The 24,951-nt window shown below is 36.1% G+C and overlaps 1 protein-coding gene across 3 annotated transcripts in view; it reads left to right on the top strand.

Moving 5' to 3' along the window:
* The window catches only part of FBXL17 (F-box and leucine rich repeat protein 17), a 439,173-nt gene that overhangs the window by 137,357 nt on the left and 276,865 nt on the right, over positions 1-24,951 (top strand). For all 3 annotated transcript variants that reach the window (XM_032476466.1, XM_006195859.3, XM_032476467.1), the window contains one exon: positions 21,326-21,456. In XM_032476466.1, coding sequence (XP_032332357.1) covers positions 21,326-21,456 — 131 coding nt within the window. The remainder of the gene's footprint in view (positions 1-21,325; positions 21,457-24,951) is intronic.

Below are 24,951 nucleotides of genomic sequence, written 5' to 3'. Positions count from 1 at the left end.
AATAATGAAAATGCCCATTCCTTTGTAATCTCTTACCCTTATGCATCATCTCTGCTGCTTTTCAGAACTCTAAAACAATTAGGAGCTAACTCTTACATACATGTTTTGGAAAACTGGCTACTGTAAAATTTGCCTGTGTATTATCTGAAATTTGTCACTGTATACATTTTAACTGTATCATATAGTACGTAGTCTCCTAAGTACTATGGGTGTTGTCTTACCTTTTCCGTTTAATAACTGAGAAACCTTCGTATTAGACCTTCCTTCATTTCACTACTATTAGAAAACTGATGGGTTAGCAGCACAAGGCAGAAATAAAACAGGTAAGATCCCTAGTCTCCTTAGACTTGGTCTCCTCAGGTCTCCTGAGGCTTACAATTTAGTGGCAAATAATGTTTTTCTTTCCTCCTGGGGAAAGAGCAAATGTTTACGAGTTGCCTCGGGCTATGGCAATGAGGCACAGTGGGTAGGAGCCTGGGCTCTGTTGGCAGCTCAGGTTTGAATCTTGGCTCTGCGAAGCAGGAAAATTATTTTTCAGGGTATTAATTGAAGTAATATATGCAAGGTGCTTGCCTCGCTATCAAGATCACAGTAAGTGCTAAGTAAACTTTAGCTACTAATATTAAAATAGGTTCTCCAATATCTAAATTGCCTCAGAATCAGAGCACACTTTGAGAAAAACATATCAAGTCACTGTCCTCGTCTAGTATATCTGAAACAGAGCCTGTGATTGTTCTATCTTAAATGACTGATCAGCTTTAATTGTATTTTGAGGATCAGAACCTAGAGCTAACAGAGGAGAGACATGTTTTTCTTTATTATTGCTCTATCAAAACGTCTCCATGTAACTGAGACCATATGTAACCATAATTTTTTATTCATTTTCCATAACCTTGGCCTGAACATTTTGGTAGATGAATGTTTTTCCAGTCACATCTAATGCTGTTTATAGTGTAGAGTAGAAATGCCTTTGGATGAACAGATTGTGCACAACAAGTGTTATAATGACCATATGTGGGATTTTTACGATCACTCGAAATTGTACTCATTAAAGACAAAACAAGACTTATTAGATCAGTAAGTGCTTCCCTGAGCATTTTGAGATGGCCAGAAATTTATGGTACACTGGTACTTAAAAGATCAGAATTACTCTCTGTGACAAAATAGCAGCTATAGCAAATGTCTGCTTTGGAAGGCTTAATTTGCTGAGATTATTCTGAAGATTAAATACCAGGATTGGTAGTTTGGCCTGTCAGCAGTCAGAGTCTCCTGGATTCATATCAAAGCTGGTCCACAGCATTGTGAGGACCATCTTTGTTGCTCAGCACAGCCTTTGTTTTGATAAGAAGACTGGCTTGTGGTATAGTATTGCTTAGTTTCATGGATTCAGGTAAAGGCAAGGTAGCATTTTACACAGGCATAACTTTTGCAAAGCTGTTTTCATTGTTTTATCTCTTGAAAACCAAAAGTAGACTCAAGTTTTAGTAAAATAAAAGCTTTTTTAAAAAAATTTGCATTCTTACAGTGTTTTTATACTGACATTACACAAAATGTAATTTACATTCAGAAAATGTTTGTAAATGTATAAATGCTCCTAGAAAGTTGTGTTACCCTTATTATCATCATGGTGCACAGTTCTAAATAATTATCATGGTATATAATTTTTGAATAAATGATTAGGGAGATATAAGATACAGAGTATTGAGAGCTATCAGTCTAAATATATTTAATTTTATATGATTTAGAAAATCTCTCCAACTTACTAATTTACTAAGTCTCTGGCTCTAAGTTGGCTAATGGAAGCAAGTGCCATAAAATCTCTGTGCCTTAGTTTCCTGTCTATGAAGAGATGTCCCTGTATTAGATGGTCTGTCTTGAGAGTTTCTTACACCCATACCAATCTCTGAAGTTAAGAGTCATTGACCTGGAAGGGACCATGAGGGTCTGTCACTGAAAGTAAGGAATGTCAAGTCTTTAGTAATTTAGAAGGGAAAATTGGGGATTTGTGACACCTTCGTTGGTTAAATCAAGGGCAAGAAGACAGAAAATTGGGAATAAATGGAAAAATACCGATATTCTATTACTGTGGTCTCTTGGACTTTATTTTGATGCTCTCAGTCTTGGCTGGACTGTGACTTTGCAATATTTATTGATGACACACCATTAGTCTTCAGATAGACTCTGCTAATACCAAACAGTATTGGAGTAGGAGACCTTCCTAGTTAGCTGTTATGACTATGTAAATGAGACTCCAGAAATAGCTAAGGCTGGATGCACACAGGTTGAGAAGATAAAGTCAACTGTACTGGAGTGGGTTTGGAAATGTAGAGATCCATATTTAGGAAGCAATGATAAGAACTTTTTAGCTCTCTCTTTAACAGTTGAGAATGTTAATGATTTGTATCTGGCAGAATTGAGTGTCCTCCAACACAGGTGTGTTCTTTTCACTGCAGTTTACCTATTTCTAAGTGCAAAATATTTCTATCTTGCACTCTTGCTCTCCTTCCTACTTTTCAAAATAAAGTTCACCAAATGCAAATATATAGTTAAATCATAGCATCTAGACTGTAGTGCTTAAATATCATTTGCCACTAAAGGACTACTAGGAACATATCAAAGGACCCAAAAGCCAACGCAAAGTGCCTCCCACTTGCCTAAGCTGGGATACTTTGAGCATCAAAAAGGAAAATGGCTACAATGGATTAAAACAAATCAAATATATAAAGTCATGAGTTTTTAATGATTTATAAAAAAACAAAACCAAACCAGATTTCTTCTTCCAGTTCAGATGGAGTAATAAGGATCAGATTTACTGTCTTCCCTGAAACAAACAAACAAAAAAAAGATGATAAATACATGAAACAATGGTCTTGAAGACACTAGATATCAGACAACCAAGGACAGTGGTTCCTGAGATATGAGAAACAAGAGGAGCCGTATGCTTGCCTTCACCTAGTGCACTGAAAGAGTTTCTACTCATAGTACCTGGAGGAGGAACCCAGGCAAAACTCAGCAGACCATCTGAGTTGAGACAGAACAGAAAGTCCAGGGAGACCAAGACAGCCAGATTTCGGAGGACAGAGTACCAGAATGGAAAGCATTGCATAGAGAACCCCAGAGATCAGTGGATGCTCTCCCTTGCTCATCCAATCCTAAATAACCCATAAGTAAAGAAGAGCTCAAAAGAGAAATTAAAATTAGAAAGTATTTTGAACTGTGTTTGAAAACACCACACATCAGATTTAGTGTGATGCTGCTAACACACTCACTTTAAATAGCTCTAAACATCTGTAAAAGAAGAGTCGCAAATCAATGACCTTAGCTTCTACCTTATGAAACTTGAGGAAAAAAGGGCAACTTAAACTCAAAGTAAGCAGAGGAAAGGAGATAATAAAGTAGATATCAATGAAATGGAAAACAAAAAATTAATGAAAGCAAAAACTGGTTCTTTGATAAAAAATAAATAAATCTCTACTCAGGCTGATTAAAAGAGAAAGGGAAATTGCCAATATCATGACTCAGGAGTGACATAACTACAGATTCTACAGATACTAAAAGGATAACAAGGGAATATTATGGCTATCTTTGTGCCTCTAAATTCAGCAAGTTAGGTGAAATGGAAAATTTATTTGAAAGATACAAACTACAAAAGCTAACTCAAGAAGAAATAGCTTTCCTAAATACTCCTTTATCTCCTAAAGAAATTACATTTGTAGTTAAAAACCTTCCTTCCAATAATATTTCATTCCCAGATAGCTTCACTGGTGAATTCTACCAAATATTTGTTATATTTTAAAAACTTTATCAGTAAGGGATACTACTTGAGTATTTGCTAGTGAAAAGACACAATGTTAGGAATTTGTATTAAAGTATTACAAAGGGGATAAAAAGGAAAAAGAAAAGTGGTAGGCCAATAAAGACAACAAAAATAGTGAAGTATAGATAACTGAGGTGGTTTATAGGACATGGAGGTTCATTATATGATTCTCATTACTTTTGTTTATATATTTGAAAATTTCCATAATAATATAAAAGCTTTTAAGGGGTTGAAAAGTTTAAAATGTTGATATTAATATGACACGATAAAATCATTCAATTCAGTATCATACTTTTTAAGGATGCAATAATAATAACATAGAAAATGCTCAGGATAATAATTAATAATTATATATTAACATATATTAATTTAAAATCAGTTGAACAGATAGGCCAGAGGAGTCTGAAATGTCAAAGTGGCATGTTATTTTTATATATAGTTGGAGTGCAAACCTCAGAAATGCTGTGGGTTCATGAATTTAATGCCACGATCCATTGGGAACTGACTTACATCAGTTCAAGTGATTTCAACCAGTAGGTAGGAAGATATTATTTTAAATGGCTATTAAGGAAAGTGGTGAAGAGTTTTTGACAAGTTTATTTTTATTATATGCTATATAAAAAATCATATTTGTTATAACTTAGGGGTAGATGTATTTCCTTTTTAGACTTGATAAATTTTAAATTTGTGAGTGTTTATTAATTAATAATATTAATTCTGATGCCGTCTTAGATCTTACTGTTGCTTCAGTTATTCAGTTTATAAACAAAGACTGAATTCTTGGGCTATGTCAGGTATGGTTTGGTTGAGGGTTTTTTTATGTTTGTTTGTGTTTGTTTTTAAACAGAGGTTAGAGGGGAAGGTAACAGCTAAAAGCCCAAATTTCAGATATTTCCTTGGACTGTAATCATATTTAAGAACTTTTTAAAAAACACATATTTTAGAAGTGCTTATGGTTGAAAATGTGAAATATTTTCTAAAGAAAAACAAAATTGATTTTTTTTCAGTCAGTTTAACATAAGTAACTGAAAGCATGTTCATTCATGCAGCTAATTCAATTTTCGTCTTCCTTTTCATGTTTATTCAGAGACTAGAAATGGAAGATGAACTTTCTTGCCTTTTAAATTTCAGTTTAGAATGTCTTATTCTAAAGGAACAACATATAAGTTTGCTACTTTAGGAGTGATATTGCTGCTAAGTTATAGCTTATCATTTCGTTTGTTCCTGGTTAATTATAGGTACTTGAGTGATATCTTGAGATGTAGAAAATATGTGGTTCTTAAATTTATTCAGCTCTGAAATATTTCCTAGTGAGTATGAACAGTACTATGAGTTGTATGAAGAGGTGTTTATACAGGATGACCATGTTTTTGGTTCTTTTGAACTTTCCAGGAATTAGAGTTTAGCCAAAAACCAGGTGTTGAGAATATAGAGGATGATTGTCTAGGTCTAGTGATCCATTAATAGATTTTTTCTTAGAAGTTTGCAATAGACAGCAAACCATTTACTGCTGTCATCAAAGCTAGGATTGCTGATTGTATGATCTTAGGAAAATCACCTACTCTCTTAGCCTCAGTTTTCTCATCTGTAAAGTGGGGGTAATAAGAGCATCTGCCAACCTCTAGAGTTGTAAAGGAAGAGTGCTTGGTACACACTAAAGAAGCATATGAAAAATAATATAAATAAATAAAATAATTAGAAAAACATTCATCATTATGTATAAAAGCTCCTTATAACTCTTTAGTCCTAATCCACTCACATTCTTTCATTAAAATAAAAATGTAAATTAATTTTCATGAAAATAAATCTTAGTAAAAAAACTTTATGATCCTCCTTTGTACCTGAGTGCCAATGCTGAATGTTAAGATTAATAACTGTTTGCTCTTCATGGTTTGGTTTTATTTTTTTACCCTTTGACACACTGAACAGCTAAAATACTATTTTTAATAAAATTATTAAAAAAAAACCCATAGCAGTACACTGAATCCAAAGAATATACTTTTGTACCTTATTGTTATTGCACAAATTAGTGACTTTGATTTTTATTTTTCTAAATTATTATAGGCAAGGTCTACATAAGCTATAGCAATTGATCACATTTATTGTTTTTAATTCTGTTAAGTCAGTAATACCTGTTCAGTGAGACTACTCTTTTTCTGTTTTATCACTCTGTTACTCCTACTCTCGTAACATGTATTTGTGCTACATTTTCATTTTAGCAACTACAAAAGCAGGATGTTTCAGTGTGACATTAGTAAAATAAATGAATTCATCTTTCAAATGACTCATTTTGTGAAAGTTCTAACAAGTAAAATGAACAAATGAATTTCTTTGTTGCATCTATCCTTAGATAAAGTGATTGCTTCAGGCTTTAATATAAATATATAAATATAAAATGAGGAAAGTTGGCCATTTTTTGAAAGGGCTTTTCTTGGATCTTGGCTTTATACTTTAAGTATTATTTTACTTTGCTTATGTTATCCTCAGTTCACTCCTTGATTTTTTGTCACAGACTTATTGTTTATATATTGTGGTTTTTGTTGCAAATATTCCTGTAAAAAGAATTTCAACTTCATTTATCTGATCTCTAACACATGAGGTCAGTCTTTATCCAAGAAAGACATTAGGATACTGCTTTCATACTCTTTTAGACTTTCAGATTGATTCAAACTGTTTTGCGACGAAAATTTTATTTAAGGATCTGTGTGAATCTACCTCATTCAATCTTGTGGTTTATACATAAATAGTGATACCAGGTACGGATGAGCTACCATCTCTAAATTGACGGAACAAACTACCTGAATTAGGGAAACCAGATTTAGGGCTTAATGAGAATAAGTTATAATGTAACTTAATGAGGAAGTATACTACTGAGGGAGAAAAGTAGGGAGATCTCATTTATTAATTTAAAATAAACATTTATAGAGAATTACAGAGTTAGAGTTCAATTAATTAAAAAAATTCAATTGATTAAAAGCATTGACAGTTACATTCGCTCAGTAGTTTTGAACATTTATAAAATATTTACTAGTGTTTTATTACCAATTAATCAACTGTCTTATTTAAGCAGTATTGTCACTGTACCTGGGCAGGTCTTGTCAGCCACAGGGAAGTGCCTACATATGTACATATTATATATTCATTTACACACAGACTTAAACACAGTGCACACCCACAGAGTCAATCACTAATCATACAGAATCCGAATAATCAGATTTTTCTTTACAATTTTGTTTAACATTGTGCGATGTTCATAATGATGACCCAAGGGGCTCCTGGATACTGAGGGGAAGATAAATTATATTGTATCTTTATTGTAGTCACATTCTTTGAAAATAAGGAATTCATTTCCATGGTAACTCTATTAGTCCAGAGTTACCTGTGCGACAGTAGGGCTGTGTGTTCTGAAATTTTAGCTTAGACTGTCAATATTTAACCAGAATTTGGGCCTACATATTGTTACTCATTATTTTTCATAATAATTTTTGGAATAAAGTTTGGTTCTGAACTCCCTCTTCTCCAGACACACTGGCCCGATAATAGAGTCCAATAGCGTCCATTGACTAAAGGCAGTTGAGCTCCTCATATGTTTGCTCTGCAGCCGGGAGGTATCATGGGTATTTACACAAAAGCTGTTGATCACAGTGTATTTACAAAACCATCAGGAACAGAGCTTCTTCCTGTACTGTAGACTTCCTTTCAATTGATGGTATCCCAGTGGGATGATTGGCCATCAACATTTTTTTCTTAGAAAAAGCTTCCCACTGGAGCTTTCTCTGTTATATTCACTGGTGGAAATGCTTGGTTATTATGTTTGATCAGAGGTACTTTTTCAGCATGTGATTGGCTATCAATCTTGGATCTTTAAAAAGGAAACAATGCCCCTGTGCCTGAGAAAGCAGAAAGCAGCTCAGGATACTTTTACAGCTTTCATCTGGCTCAAAGAAGAAACAAAGTTCATTAGCACCCTGGGTTTCTCAGGCCAGGTGCCGGACTACTCTGGTAGTTATTCCCACTTCTGGCTTGTGATAATGAATTCCCATTAGACTGACTACTTTTCATTGCTGGAAGGTGGCTCCCCCTTCCCCTCTCTCTCTCTCTCTCTCTCTTTTTTTTTTTTTTTTTTTGGCTTTGTGCTAGTCCTAAGTCTGTTTACCCTCAAATCCTATCTTCTGTCTAAGCATTCTCTTCTGTATTATAGGGGGCTTCATTCTGCAGGCTGCATTTAGTGGGAGGCAGGAAGGCCAAGGGTAGGGAGAAGCTATGGTATTTCTCTCTCTCTCTCTCTCTCTCTCTCTCTCTCTCTCTCTCTCTCTCTCTCTTTCTGGCAACAGCTTTATGTCCTCCACGGTTCCATTCCTGGACAGATCTCCTTCCACTCTAGCTGGTGTTGGAAGACCATAGCCTGTGGGTTGCAATAACACTGCCTTCTTTTTGTCTCTCTAGCCTTGGGATGCTCATGGCCTCTTACTTACATTACATTAGCTGTCCACTTTGTCTTCTCAGCTTCTATTTGATCAGAATAACCACTTTCCTTAATGAAATTCTCTTTATGTAGTTTAATAAATGCTTCTAGTGGTTTCTGTTTTCCTAGTGAGACCCTAATACATATTCCTTTTTGGCGTCATTCTAAGTTTCTTACATGAGAGTACATCTAAGAGAATAGAACTCCTGTTTATTTCCCATCAGAGTCTTGTAACAATGGGGTTGAAAGCACAAAGCAGAGAATTGCATGTAATATAACATTTAAATTAGACTTGACCATTCCTTAGACTATCACTAGCCATACTTCTGTCCTGGATCTAGATAAGCTATAACTAGAGAGACCAAGGCAGCTAGCTATGTGACAGTTAAGAATTATGAAGCTACAAGGCGATAGTGAGTCCCAAAAAAAGGATAGAGGGCTAGCTGCTTAATTAGAAAGATAGTTTTTATACACGCTTCTAGAAAGAGTAGAATTTAAATGTTTCTCAGTGCTGTAATGTATAACGTAAATTCACAGATGCAACTGTAAAGAAAAATATTAGACTAAATAAGTGAATTGTTGTGAATTAATTATTTGAGTTATTGATAATTAGTTGAATTAGTTATTGAGTTACCAGTTAATTTAAGTTATATCTTGGATAGTTTTGACTCACAATTAAAATATAATGTGCTATCATGTCAGTACTTATGTTTATTTTTTAATTTTCAAAAATCTTGGTCATTCTTTTTGTTAATGTGAAAAGGGATAAGTGACTGAAAGTACATAATATTAAAGTAAATCATAAATTTTGATATTTAAAGTTAGATGTGCACTAATATTGTTATTTAAAGTTTCATCTCAATTGGTTGAAGCTCTTTAACTCACAGATGTACAGAATTGGTTGAGAAAACAGGATAGTTCTCTGTATCAGAAAGTAGTGCTTTAATATATAAATCAAAATTATATAATTTATGCACTTCATTTTCAAAAACTTTGCATTATCTACTTTAATGATAATGTAATTTCATGCACTACATTATTTAATATAAAGGAAAACTTCATAAAGATCTTCCTGGATGCAATTTCTCATTGATTACTAGCCTATAGCACGGTCATCAACCCAGAATTTTAGATCATTAACTTCCAGTTCTTAGCACTGAGTGTGGTTTGTCAGTTCCAAATTTAAATATATTGTAAACCAAATACTGTTGCTTCTTGGAACTGTTGTTGTAGAATGAAGGTAAAATTAAATAAAACAAATGGGATCTGATTCAGAGTTTGGAGAGTTCCTGATTTGGATTTGGAGTATAAATCCTTACATGCTTTTTATAAAGTTTAAGTCTTCCAATATTTTCCTCCCCTGAAAAGTGTTCATTCTTTCAATATCATAGGTGATTGGAGGACTTGGATAATACCATGAATAATTAAATCAAGTACAATGCCAGAAATGAAGATTGTGAAAGAAATAGTGTTTTTTCCAAATGTGCATCCTGATGTTTTTCTTTCTCACTAGTAGGAGTGGTGTGATTGATTTTTAGGTTGTTAATATCAAATTTGTCTTCCAACTGGAAGGGATATTTGGGGCTTTATTTGGGGACTTCAGTGGGGAAGGTAGGAGGAAGAGTTATATATACGTTTTGGAATGTTTCTTCTCATGAAAATGTCTTGGAGGTTGAGAGGAGAGAAAGCTGCTGATGGATGCCTAGTTTGGGTGTTTTCTTCCGGGATGACTCAGGGTGCCCCCGACCTATGGGGTGAGCCCCAGAGAGAAGCTGCATATACCTGTTGACGGGCCCTGATGTTTCTCCATGTGTTAGTAAATCTTTTTCTGGTGTATGGGAGGCCAGGAAATGGGAAGTGGCTCAGCTAGTGGTTATCATTGTGTCTCAGGGCTTTTTGGCTCACACTCTCTAAACACTTCCTGGTCACAGATTAGAAAGACTAATTTCTGAAATTAACTTTTGGGCATTTTTCACTCTGAATTTTGACTTTAGACTGAATCCCAGAAATGAGAGTGTAAGGCTGTGAGATCTTCCATGTGAAGATGAATATTCTAAACCAGAAAGAAAGAAATCAATTGCATATTCTAAACCAGAAGGAAAGACATTTCCTTTTAGAGAAGTAGGTACACCATTTCTGTAACATTTTATGAATGCCAGAAAATAAAAATATATGCCAGAATTTTTTAAAATTAAAAATCATTAATGTCATTTCTTTGTTTTCAGTTTTATACATTTAGAAGTAAAGAATGGAGTAATTTGACTGTTTGGCTTTAATAGTGTAAGATCAGGAGGCCAGTGTACAGGTCGCTTGGCTTAGATATGACAAGCTTTTGTCTTGGGCTAATGGCATTTCAGTTATCTTACTACTTGTAAAAATAAGGTTGTAAAACTTACTCGGAATATATTTCCAAAACTTCTGACACACTGAAGTGTGATATGTGGATGCAAGTGACTGAAATGGGTTCAAAATTCCATGAACTGTCTTTTTTTTTTTTTTTTTAGTAGATCTGTGAACTTACTATGAGGAAATGAAAGAGAAGTGCACAGCCATTCCAATTAGATGAAGTAATTGCTCCTTGCTTGCTCACATTTGACTAAATTTACCCTTAATTTATTTAAACTTTGATTTTTTTTCATATTTAAGTTAAACAGTGTGAATATTTTTTTTTTAATTGAAGAGAAATTCTGTTTCTTAGCTCCTGCTGGGTAAAAAAAAAGTGACAGGGCTGCTTAGTGCTGCTAACTCTAAGTGCTGTTTGTAGTTTGTTATGAGCTCTAGAAAGCTTCTATGGAGAAAAGAAAGGGATTTGGTGGAAAGAAAAGTCCCAGGAAAAAAGTCAATTAGAGACTGTGCTGCCTGCCAGAGTGAAAGAGGGGAGTGGAGCATCCATTCTGAATTGGTATATGAAGAAGCAGGAATCCAATTAACAAATGCACATTTCTGCAGCAGAAGACAGTGATTAAAATTTTTGGTGAACTACTCAAAATTCCTTCCACACACATCAAAACTCTGAAAACTTACAGAGGCTTTTTTTTTTTTTTTAAATTCTTTGTTTTAAGAACAAATATGAAAATAGAGAACTGATTATGCTTCTTGTTCTAAAATGACCTTTAATTGTGTGGAATGAGAATGTTGGGTTTTTTAAAGTTATTTAATGCTTTTTATTATTTAATATTCAAATATATCACTTTTAGAAACATATATCTTCAGAGTTGTATATCCTGCATTTGATACAGTTAAAAGAACAGAGACCTAGTTTATGGAAACTTAAATCAATGAAATTATCTTTAAAGTTTTGATCCTGATTTCAGATGTACTCATTCAGCAATCAGCATTTAATAATTGCATTTGCTGCACCTAGTACTGTGTGAGGTGCTGGTGACACAAAAGTAAATAAGGCGTGGTCCCTGACCTGCGGTAGTTTACCTTTGACTCTTTTGGGAGAAACATATACTTAATTAGATTGAATTATGGAGCAGCGTGTTTAAGACTGTGATGGGAGAATAAGCAACATCGGCGGGTATACAGAGGGCAGAGTCTCTCACTGTGGGTATCCTGGGGAATTTGACAGAGATGTGTACTGGAGCTGTGAAGGCTGAATTACGCTTTGATAGGAAATGAAGCCAGCCTTATAACTACCCCAGGTGGCTTGGGACACTACTGCTGTTCATTTTTGTTTTGTTTTGTTTTGTTTTTAGAATCATGCTGGCCTATTATATATTATTTTTAATTACTATGTATGTGTATGCCTGCAAAGTAATTTAATCAATTAATCAATAATTTTTTAACTATGAATTGTAAGGTGACTATGATTGTACCTAGCCAACTTAATAAATTTAGTACATTTATGTATAATTAATACTTTTATATTTTAAGTTTAGAAGTGTAAATGTGCTCTGTGCTGATGAATCCCACATTTATTTAACATCTCTCCTTTGATATCTAACAGGCATCTCAGACATAGTATATTCAATATCAAACTCTCTCCCGACCTGTCCCCAAAGCATCTTAGTTAACTGCAGTAATGCCTTCCAGTTGCTCAAACAAAAAACCTTGGAATCATCCTTGATTCTTCTTTTTCTCTCGTGCTCCATAATTAAGTTGTCAAAAAATTCTGTTGATTCTAATTTCAAATATATCCAGAATCTGAACACTTCATACCACTACCAGCTACTATCACTGTGGTCCAAGTCACTGTTACTGTTTGACTGGATTAATTCAGTATAGCCTCTCTCTGCTTCTTTCTACCTTTTTCTCTAGTCTAGACCCACACAGAAGCTAGAATAATCATTTAAAAATGTAAGTTAGATCATGTTACACATCTGCTTAAAACTCACCAAATTTCCAGATTCCTCAGAGCAAAAGCAAAAATCCTTACTTTGGCCTACAAGGCCTTGTACAGTCTTCCCTTCTTTACTCATCTCTTTGGCCTTGTCTCCGATTAGTTTTCCTTCTATTCACTCTGCTCCAATACCTCTGGCTCCTTACTAATCCTCCAAACACTCGGCCTGTTCCCATCTCAGGGCCTTTACAGTAATTCTCGCCTCAGACATGAGCATCGTTTTATTTGCTCCCTCACCTCCTTCAAACTTCTGCTCGTATCTTTCCAATGAGAGCATTCTTGACTGCCTATTTAAAATGGCACTCCGTCTTCCTTCCTGCTCCTGTTTTCCATCTGCCTTGTCTTGCTTTGTTTTTTCTCTGTAGTACTTAACACCTTTAACATACTATATAATTTGCTTACTTATTCTATTACTTACTTTTTTCTACCGCCCCCTTCCAACTAGCACCCTACCGACAGGGATTTTTGTCTGTTTTGTTCACTGCACTATTCTTAGCAGATGGAATATTTTCTGGCATGTAATGGATACCCAATAAATAGTTACTGACTATATGAGTAATATCTTCTGCATTCTTTTTTTAGTGATTGAAGAGGAGCTTTATAAATTATTTTTACACTTTCAGTAACTGGATTTAAATATCAATCGCTCTGCACTAAGGAAGTGTTTTCTTTTTCAGGCTGAGGTCAGCTGGATATCATTTTCAGAAATAAGAATGGCGGGTCTTACCCCAAACCAATTAAATCAGAACCTCTAAGGATGGGACCTGCTCATTAGTATTTTTTTAAAGGTTCCCCATATGATCCTAATGGGCAGCCAAGGTTAGGTAGAGAGCCAGTGCTCAGGAAACATTTAAATACGCGTGAATGAATGAATGAAAGCACAACACAACTACTGCACTGGAGACCTAGATTTAGATCAGCCCAAGCATTAGATGTCAAATGTTTGCAGTGAAAAATCGGTCCTAAGCAACACAGCCCAGGAAGAGCTGGTTGGAGAGGAGGAGGGAAACAGGAGAGGGAAGGTATAGTGATGGGGACGACAAAGAGGGGACTCCCAGGTAGTAGGAAGGAGAAGTTGCTCCCCTGATCCCTTGGTAGCTGTTGCAATTGATTTCTGTCTAAAGGGCATGGTTATGTTGGTGACTGCCTGGTTAATAATTTGTATTAAGTACATTATGTTTCTAAGACTCACTAATTTTTCCGCTCTGAAGTAATCAAGAAGTGAGATCAGTCTTACATAATGAGTACAGCTCTCTGAGCACAGTGAGAACAGCTCCTCAAAACCTGGGGAAAGAGCTTTGAGCTGTCTTAAGAGATGTTGGGGAATGAAAGGGATGGAAAATGAAGGGCCTGGACACGCAGACTCTGGGATTCCTTTCTACAGTTGAAATGTTTTTGTTCCCTAGAGATTTCAAAGAAGGTGGGAGGTCTGTTCAAAGTTATTTAAGGAATTGCTGTCTGGCTGGTAATGTGGCAAGAAGGGGTTAGAAGGGACAGCTCTGAGGAGACACAGTGCAGTAAAGTGTCCTAGAAAGCAAAACGGAATGAGAAGAAAGTGGTGCAAGATGTCAGATCTGGTAGGAGAATGGCAGAACCAACCAGGCCTTGGATTTGGAAGTAAAGCAAAGAGACAGCAGCCCAGTGTGATTAAGAAGACAGTGGTTGGAAAGAACCCATTGAGAAGGTGCCAGAGAATTAACATGGTAGCTACTGTGGGTCTGATAAGAATTCAAGACCCTGCAAGTCCTATTTCATGGTTAGAAATTTTTATTGTGTCTGCCAGGCTCTGAGGCTATTTAAAAGCTTTCAGTTCCACCCTGTGGTTCTCAGTTCTGTGAGGTGCCGGGAAGGATTTGCCTGATGTCCTGAATGTGACTTATCTATCTGTTACTACTCTTTCCACACTCCAGTGCCAGCCTTGGCCAGGCTGAGGTTCAGCCTAGTTGGTGAGCAGAAGGGATGCTCCTTGTCCTCTCTGTTGTCCAACCAGGTTCTTCTCTAAATGTAGGTAAGAGAACCTGTCAAGGTGTCGAGGATTTCCTGTGCTAGGGGACAGGAATTCCCTCCCTCTCGGCCCCTTTCCATTCCCAGCCATCTCAGTTTCTTTACTAGTTACTAGTATTTCTAGTTTTGCCTTTCACAGCTTGTGCTGCAGCCTCCCCCCTTTCTCTTGTGTCCGCCTCTCTGTCCTTAATAGATGGCTCTCCTCAGTCTTCTTATAAATGCCTTTCTCTGGCCCTTCTGTGTCCCCGTGCGTTTGATCTCTCCCGTGATCTCCATTCTGGCAGCCTGACACGTGATTGGTAGATGAGTGTGTGTTGCCGATCTGTCGCCCCAGCAGCCTTAACCAATGACTTTTGCTCCCTAAAGATTACAACCGATTGCTCTGAACCCTAGTTCCAGTGAAGGCAGGGCTGGCAAGAAGTAATCTAGGTGCTAGTTGACATTTGAACACATTTAACTATACAGAAGTTTTTATTCTTTTCAAAAACTATCACCTCTAACTGGCTTCACGTAAATTATCCTTGTTTGTCTGAAACAGTGGAACATCCCTGCTGTCTTTGCCAAGGTACTGTGTGTCCTCTTACGTTGTTTCATCCACTGTAGTCAACCTGCACAATTGATTTTGAGGGTTTTGTTTCATTTTTAATTTTTCCAGAGTCTTAAGAAAATTTGGAAGCCATTTGAGGTCTTTTTATAATCCTCCAAGTCTGTGTTTCCTAGGTAACATTTTAGTGTCTCATTTTATACTTAAGTACATACACAGCCATACCAGTCACTGACTAATTTTAGCCTTTAACCTGAATTGGCTATATGTAATAACTTTCCCAATAAAAGCAGTATTAAACTGAAAGTTGATTACCGACATTCTACTTTCTTACTTGGGTTTCTTTTAAAATACCTTACTGAATGTTTAAAAATTGAGGTGAAGCATTTATAAGATCTTGGTTGTATGGCTTTCCTTAGTCAAGTCCTCTGTGATTTGTATAACCCAAGACTACCTGTGAATTTGTAGGGAAAGTAAGTTTAATTAAAATGTCAGTTTCCTAAATGTAATTATTTGTTTCAGACTATGAAGGATTATTTTAGGTAGGTTTTTATGAAACACTGGAGGGCACTATTATGAAATTCCCATAGCAAGGGAAAGAAGATGATGGATTTGACAGAGCTGTTTGTGGAGTTCTGAATAAAAATGCCACTTCCCGTGGAGGTGCTCAGTACGTGTCCTGTAATGATGCCAGTTACAAGGAATTAGCCTCCTGGACCTGCCTTTGGATACTGTCATATTTCAAGCTTGAACTGGCCAGTACGGTCACAGGGAAGGCCACTCAAGCATACTGAGTGACTGTCAGCTCGTGAAAAAATGAACCTTAATTGAATCAGAGGGTAAAACACTCTTCAAGTCTCAATAGAACGCTGGCATGTGAGAGCCAAAGTAAAGCTGTTTCCTCATGTGAGTTTGTGCTCTACTGAAAGAGTGAAAATGCTCCATTTATGGACAATAAATACAGGGCAGCATCAGCCACAGGTGACCCAGTGTCATCATCTGACCAACCTTGCCCTGAGGAATGGGTCTGGATGCAGGATTTCTAAAAGCTCTGGAGTCAGTCAACTAGAATGAGAGTTTTATCACATGGAACTAGTTTCTGGAATTGTTACTTCTTGCTATTCCATTAGTTTTAGAAGGTATCTTTGGATTTTTCTAAGTCTGTAAAATAGTTTAGATTTGCCATCTTCTTTCTCCCGATTCTTAGCACTTAAATAAGTTATTCAAACCTCTTTGGTCCTCAGTTATCTTCCCTAATGTGAGGGACTTGAATTGGCACAAATAGTTTAAAGTTTTCTTTACTGCAGAACTTTATTGTATCTCCCACTATATCCTGGCCAAGGAAGTAATTTTTTTATTGTGGTAAAATGTACATCACATAAGATTTACCTTTTTAACCATTTTTAAGTGTACAATTCAGTGGTATTAAGTACATTCAGAGTGCTGTGATGAAGAGGTATTTTACATTGAAGGAAGCTAAGAGATATGTAATAATTCACATAGAAACTTTTTAGCAGAAGCTGTACTAGACCCCAAAATATGTATGTATAGAAGATATTTACATGGCTGGATAGAATTTTTATGATTTTACATCTTCCTAGCAATTATAATAAAGGATGATTGGGAAAATAAAGTGATGCTGTGTGTGTCTCGATACTTAACAGTTCACATGCATATGGTTAGAGATAACAAAATTCATCCTTAAGATTCATAGATTTACTAGTCTTGCTTTAGAGTATTTTCAAGCAGCGCTATGGGTCCATTTCACATATTTCTGATTTTGTGGTGGTACAGACATAAGGCTGCTGTCAGGACGTGAGGCCAGCAAGCTGTCTAGGACCTGCAACTCACAGAGTCTATTTGATTCTTTACATGTTCCCAGAGAAGTACATTTCTACCAGTGATGAAGAATTTAGGGTATTGGGATCAAAAATACTCTGTAAAGAAAGCGAACTGTAGAAATAATGTGGTTTAAGAAAATGGTGATTTTTATATAGAAAATAGGAATATAGGGTACATTACTGGGGGAACATGAATAAGAGGAATATCAAATTTAACAGTGATTCTGATCCTTGACATGTACAAGTTCTTTGCTTTGTCAGGACTGAGAAAACTTGACCAGTGAAATCATTTTAGCCCCTTCTTTAGCTCTGATGCAAAATCTTGTGAAAAATAAAAGTTTAGTGAAAGTGAAAAGACAGTTACCTTGTGGTATTAAGATATGTATAGGAAACGTGGCTGTTCACAGAGTATGAATTGAGTATATGCCATTATACTCAGGGCTCAGGGACTATGCCAGCATTTCACGAAGCATCTCCATTAAACTCGTCTTTCCGTGAGTGAGGATTAGTTTGAGAAATTTAGCTCCCCAGTGTGGTGCTAACAAGAGTGACTGCATCAAAGGTGCTTGTCTTCCCATGAAGTATTTTCTTGGCTGCTGAAGATACATATGAAGAGAAGGCTGAATGGTCCAAGCATGTCCCTCTGTTGTGAGCTTCTCTTTAGGTATACACAGACCCCTACGGCCTTTCTGTATTAATTTTCTATTGCTGCACAACAAATTACCACAAACTTAGCATCTTAAAACAACATGCATTTATCATCTTACTATATCCACGTCAGGATCCAGACATTGCAGTTGGCTTTTGCCTGGGGTCTCACAAGGACACAATCAAGATGTTGGTTGGAGTTGCATTTCTTTCTAGAGTTTAGATCCTTTTACAAGCTAATTTGGTTGTTAGAAGAATTCAATTCCTTGTAGTTTCAGGACTGAGGTCCCCACTTTCTTGCTGGCCATTAGCCGGGAACTGCCCTCAGCTCCTAGAGGCCTCTTGATGGTCTTAGCCAAGTGGACTTCTCACAGGGCCTTTTGCAGTCCCACTCACACCATGTACGCTTACTTCTTCGAGGCCAGCAGGAATATCTCTCTGACTTCTAGATGCCTTATAAGGAGTTGAATGGTTGGGTCAGGCCCATCCAGGATATTGTCTTTTGATTAATTCCATGTCAGCTGGTCAGGAATCTTAAATTATAGCTACGAAAATCCTTTAGTTTTCCTTATAAGTAGGATATTCCATTGTATTCACAAGTCCTGCCCACACTCAAGGGTCAGGAATTATACTAGGATGTGGGTCCGTGGGGCTAGAATTTTAGAATTCTACCTATCATACATGTTTATTTTCTCAGAGTCAGGAAGTGGAGGCAAGATCCTCTGCACTTTCCACAGCTTCTTCCAGACCCTTGCTTTTCCAACACTTGTGAAAATAACAAGTACTATTAACAGAGTATTGAGACTTTGGGACCTGTACCATTTGGCATTACCATTGTCTCTCCCATTTTATTGCTGTCTTCTTCTGGACTCCTGAAGTCTCCTGCTCCTTCATAAAAGATGTTGGCACTGGCCTCACAGCCTTGCACTTTGCTCCAAGCCCAGCCAGTACTCTGGATGACTTCAGTTTCCATGCCAACCACATGGAGATATGTCAGGATTTGGGAGGGAAGAAAGCATAGCAAGGAACATTGCATCAGCCCTTGGGTACTTTAAATCATTTTAGCGATGTCTGAAAGATTATAGAAACTTATTTTGCTATGTATTTTGTAATTTACATATTTTTTGTGATTATTGTTTCTTTAGGTGCTTCAATATATTTTTGTCCTTGTTGTTTTGTCTAATGCTAGCCTACCTTATTTATGGTGAGAAGTAAAGGATAGTGATCAGGGGCCATGTTTGGGGTATAGAGTTAGAACCCAGGCTGCCCCCTGCTGGGCCTGCATGTGGTGTTGGCTATAGGTATCTGAGGAGTGAGGAGACCCTTGAGGAAGGGGAAATGGAGTCAGCCTCGGTTCTGACTGGGCAGCTCTATGGAGCTCCTGAGATAGCCAGAGCAGTCTGGACTTTGTTTGTTTTATTTTTGTCTTAATTTTTTAAGAAAGGTGAGTCTGTTCCCCTACAGTGTGCTTTGGTTGCCAAGTACCGACCCTGTGGTGGCACTTGGTAAAGCCCTCAGACCATGGTAACTTGAGTGGGAGCTTTGTCAGAACCCAGTTCTTTTTCCCGGTCCTGCCTCGGTTCTCCTTTGTTGTCCTGAGCCTCACAATGACGGCGACTTCTTTGAACATCTGACCACAGAGGCCTATTGCAGAGAGGTTTTCCTAAATCTTATTCTGAATGCTCAGAATTCAGCCCTTAGTAACAGGAGCTTGCAGTCTCAATTAGAAAGAACTTCCTACTGTTGTGGACCTCTTTGTAGTTTCCCTCTCTCCGCTCTGTTTCTCTCCATAGCTCTGCAGCCTGCATGCATCACGGAGCAGTGAGTGGTGACTCTGCCTGGACCCCCTCTGTGAGCTGAGGTGGGAAGGAGGGTTTGAGTGCTGCCTGGCAGACTCAGTTCTGTAGAGCTGCCCTGTCCAACACTGTAGCCACTAGCTGCATGCAGATATAAAAATTAAATGTAAACTAAACTAAATAAGATTAAAAAACTCAGGTCCTTTCTCACCCTAGTAATGTTTCAAGTGCCCAGTAGCCACATGTGACGTGATGACTTTATTTGACAGCAGAGATAGAGAACATTTCCATCACTGCAGAAAGTTCTCTGGGATGGTGCTGCTTTAAAGTATTTCTTTCCCTCTGGTCCTACAGCAGCGGAAATGCCAGTGTCTTATCCTCTCTTGGGGTCAAAGCTCACATGACCCTCAGGTGGGACTCAGCGGGCTCCTGCTCTGAGGCCCTTGGCAGTTAGGTTACACCTTCCAGTCAGCTTCCTGTGTGACTCACCTTGTCCCCAACAGAAGGATTTGACGTTGGCCTAGAGAAGCCTGGCTTGTCCTGGGAGAGCTCCCAGATGGCGCTGGAAACACCATGTACTAGTTTTCTATTGCTCCTGTAACAAATTACCACACACCTAGCAGCTTAAAACAGCACAAATTTGTTATCTCATCATTTATTAGTCAGAAGTTCAACACAGGTTTCACTAGGCTAAAATCAAGGTGTTGGCTGGCTTGTGTTCCTTTCTGGAAGATCGAGAAGAAAATCTGTTTTCTTGCTCTTTCAGGTTTTTGAGGAAATTCGATCCCTTAAAGTTGTAGGTGTGGAGTCCCTGTTTCTTACTGGCTGTCATCTCTAGAGGCTGCCTGCCTCCTTGGCTCCTGGCCCTCTTCCTCCAACACAAAGCCAAAAAAGGCAGGTTCAGTCCCTTTGACAATTCAAATATCCCTGTGTCTTCTTCCATCACATCGCTCTGACTTTAGCTGGGAAAGTTTCTCTGCTTCTAAGGGTTCATGTGACTAGATGGGCTCACCCTGATAATACAGGGTAGTCTGCTCATCTCAAAATCCATAACTAATCACATTTGCAAAGTCTCTTTTGACATATAAGGTAGCATGTTAGGGCATAGACATCTTTGGCGGGGGTGTTACAAATTAATTCTTTGCATGTTATTAAGCAAAAATACCTCATTTAAAATGTAGTTTATTTGAAGAGGATAATTAATATCCTACCATTTTTGTGTTAATGATATTATTAATTTTCCTTGGAGTCTAAACATCAGGGGAAGACAGGAAACATGAAGTAGAGAATGAATTAGAGAAAATGAAGAAACGGGGAAAGTGGTACATGGAGAAAATCTTTACTTCTTAAACAGTGTTTTGTATTGTTTTTCACACAGCAAAACCCACAATCCATGATAATACAGTTTGGTGTACATTGATAAAATATCACCAAAACTTCTCTGAATTAAACACTTACTCATATTTTATTTTTTTTTAAACAATGAGAAAACCTGTACAAAAATGGCATTATAATCATGAAGATAAATATCTGAAATTGAACAATGTTAAAGAGGATAATCCTATCAAATAAATGTGATATACTTTACAGCTTCCCCACCTACTAGATTGATAACTTTTGATTTTTATGATGCCTCAATAAAATCTGTTTGATTTTAATGTTTGTTGCCTTTTGTACATTCACCGTAGATTTCTGCCCTCATTACTAATTTAGTATTAAAATATTATTTAAACATTTAGTTTAATTAAATGATTCTAGACTATTATCTATTATACAGTGATACTCTATAATAAATTATACTTCTAATTTTTGAGAATGAATGTAGCATTTATCTTTCTCATCTTTCATTTTATTTATCTCATTAGCTAAGAAACCTTTCCAGCTTGGACCTACGTCATATCACTGAACTGGATAATGAAACTGTGATGGAAATTGTCAAGAGGTGCAAAAATCTTAGCTCTCTCAATCTCTGCCTGAACTGGATCATAAATGACAGGTAACCATTGTAACACCTTAAAAACACTTTTCTAGAGGAACATGTGTTCTTTGTACCAAGTACTGATTATCTTTATAACAGGGCATGTCAACTTTAAGGAAAATTTGATGTAGCCATTCTTTTTTATATAGACATGTTTAAGTTTTGAAAACCACATAGATGACTTTATGTGCTAAGATTTAAATATTTGCCTAAACAGTTATAGCAACAGTAATATGTTGAATTTTTTTCTTGTCACCCATCCAGAATGTATTGTTAGTCACTATAATATTTTCATAATTTCTGTTGTAGATGCTACTGTTCACTTATCAAGGAAAATGATTCTGAGAAACTATTTGAAACATTATGCATTCAGATCCCTTCTCAAGGGTGACATTTTATTTTCTGTATACATGTGATTTGTTCTGAAAGTAAAAGTCACATGATGGAAAGTTAGATATATAGTGTAAAAATGTGCAAAATGGGTAGTTTTTAGATGAGCAATGATAAACCAATTTTCTCTAAAAAAGAAGAGAGGGAAAAAAGCAAGAACCTTTGAAAGTAGACCTCTTTCTAATGAAAACAACTACAGAGCAGCACTGCTCTGTTGCTGCTGGTTAGTTTACATAGGGTCTTAAATATAAACATGAGAGAAGACTCTTGCCCAGTAACTTTTCAAGAATAAATTTTTTTTAAAGATAGGCCATCAAAAATATTTTGCTTTCAAAATAGAAAGCACTATTTCAGCTAAAATTAGAACCTATTTAGATTTAAGTATTTTCCACAAATTGGAGCAGTAATTTAAGTTTGTGTCAGATAATGCTCAAAATTTGACACTTCCCCCCTTCACTTTTAATTTTTTTTACATACTTTAAAAATAAAATCATATAGACTCCATTTTCCCCAAGTATGGTAAATTCTAGTGACATTTTTATAAATTACCCTGCATTACTCTTTAAATTATGTGATAGCTTTCAACTTGGCTCTTTCTTAGTAAAATTTTTCTTGAAAAATTTACTCATTCAGAATAGATGCACAATCAGCATTTATTAAAGGTATTTATTGCTTTTTAGTAATAGTCACTGTGTGAGGCATTTCAAAATCTAAAGGAAACTTATGAAAATTTGAAAAAATCAAATTCTCTGTAATCAGCATTCTTCTGCATAGTCAATTATGTGACAACTTAAAAATAGTCTTTTAAGTGTTTTTCATAACAACTAATCAAATAAAGTACATTAAAAATATTATCCTTTGTTTTTAGGTATTTACCTTAATATTGAGGTAAATGTCTTAGTAATGCATTGAATTGAAAGCAGAAAACTATTCTGCCACAAAGTGATTATGAAAATGATTGCCTTTCATTCCACAGCAATTTTCTATGTCCCTAAGTCAGTACATGGAGCCTACAGAGGTAAATATGATGCAGTCCATATATGATTATAAGGATTATCTCCTAAATAAACATTTTGCTTAGGTCTGTATCATTTACACAAAGGTACTCAGGGATTCCTCATCTCTGAGCTCTTCAAGTGCTTATTTAGCTGTAACTGTGTGTGAAAAAGTGGGCAGCCCTTACCTTGCTTTTCCTTCCCTTTGTTAGGCTTCATGTGCTCGAATCTCTTGCTATTTCAATCGTCTTTTTCCTACTTAACTATTAATGGTTATTTGGTATTTGATCCTAAATACATGTACTGTAGAGATTTATTTGCAGGGAATGAAAGTGTATTTTTATGTTTTTAATGGAAAAGTTTGGATTAATTGAGAAAACATGCATTTTAATGAGGTTGAGCAGTAGAGTTTTAAAGATCAGACTCTCTTAGGTTTTAATTACACTGCTTGCACTTATCCTGTGTACTGTATTAGAAATTTCAGACATTAAAACCCACTTTGCAGTATCGTCTAAATTACTCAGCTCATTGTTCTTGCCATACTCTATCACTAAGCTAAGTAATATTTGTAATTATATTGGTATAAATCGAGGCCTTCCCGTAAGACTTAATTATAATTTCAGCACTTAGCCAAGATGGGTTAGTAACCTTTCATATAGAGGGCACTGGAATGCACTAATGCATTTAGCCTATCAATTAGCGTCTGTTTTACATTTGTTCATTATTATTATCCTCTAGTAAATCAGAAAGCATTTATTAACCCCCTACTAAATACCTGATGCTGTGTCTCAGACATGGGGCACTGAGTCCCTGCCGCTCCCAAAGGTTGCTCTCTTTAGGTGACATAAGACTTAATGAGTGAGATAATAGTGAGCCTTGTAAGGATAGAGGGGAGGGAAAGTAACCTTTATTACCCAGGAAATTGATAGGCACTTTACACGTGTTCTCATTTAAACCTTTCAACATCTTTTGTTCAGCAGAAGGTCATACTATTCCTATTAAATTTTAGGCCATTTGTTTGACTTTTCTTTGGCTTTTCTGATTGGGTGTGTTTTTCCATCTTTGCTGCAGTAAAAACTGGATGGGGACAAACAAGAAAAAGCAAATGGCTAATGAGTCAATTTTCCATTTCATAGCTGGGATGCACACACAGTTGACATTTATATGTAACATTCTTAGTTTTTTTAAAACTAATCTCATTATTTTCTTTCGTAGTAAAGATATAATAGAACCTTTAGATACATTTTGTATGTAATACCTGTGAAAGGGATCTATGTTTAATGTTGCTAGCTTTAATAAAGGACTACTTATATGAAGATAAACTTTGATACTTTTCTCATATCTTTAGGCATAAGATTTATCCTGGATTTTAAAAGTTTTTATCAATAAGCTTTTTTCTTCAAGTTCAAAGTTAAAAATACGTAGTAATTGAAGGTCTTTATTGTTAAGCTCATGGTACCTTTTAGCATTTTGTGGTTCTTGAATTGATCTGTGTGACTAAGACATGCTGTTCTTTACCTTTGTTTTTGTGAAAGCACTTTTTGTTTAGAGAGTTAAAAGGCATGGTATTTTCTTGTATTCATAAGGATGATCTAGTAGTCATTTGACATTTACGATTGCTTTTAAATACAAATAAAATCCAAGTGGTTTATGAAAAGAAGACACTGACTATTTCTATCAATGATTTAAATTAAACATCTGGTTATTACATCTCCTCCACTCTCTCTGACTATAAGTTTATTGGAATGTTTATTTGCATTTGATATAAATCTCTTGTTATTTCACATTCAATTTGTTCTTCATCGTTTTTGTATGTTTGGTATAGAGTGTAGAAGCAGTGTGCTTTGTATGTAAAAAGCTGATATGGTTCTCAGTCTGAATGGTGATATGCTATAATGGCTATTTGGTTTTTTTTTTTCCCCAGAAGAATTAAATGAAATCTAATTGATTTTAATCGATCTTTACAAAAGCTATTCTTAATATTTAAATGGGCTATCAAAGAGGAAATTAATCTCATTTTCAATTTTTAACATTAGCTCTAACAATAAAGTTTGATCATATGATCTATATATCCACCATCTAACATATAATTCTTTGATTGACAGTTGACCTTGCTTGCTCATGAATT

This window comes from Camelus ferus, chromosome 3 (genome assembly GCF_009834535.1).
Source record: "Camelus ferus isolate YT-003-E chromosome 3, BCGSAC_Cfer_1.0, whole genome shotgun sequence".
NCBI lineage: Eukaryota > Metazoa > Chordata > Mammalia > Artiodactyla > Camelidae > Camelus > Camelus ferus.
This window is presented reverse-complemented; position numbering and strand designations above follow the sequence as displayed.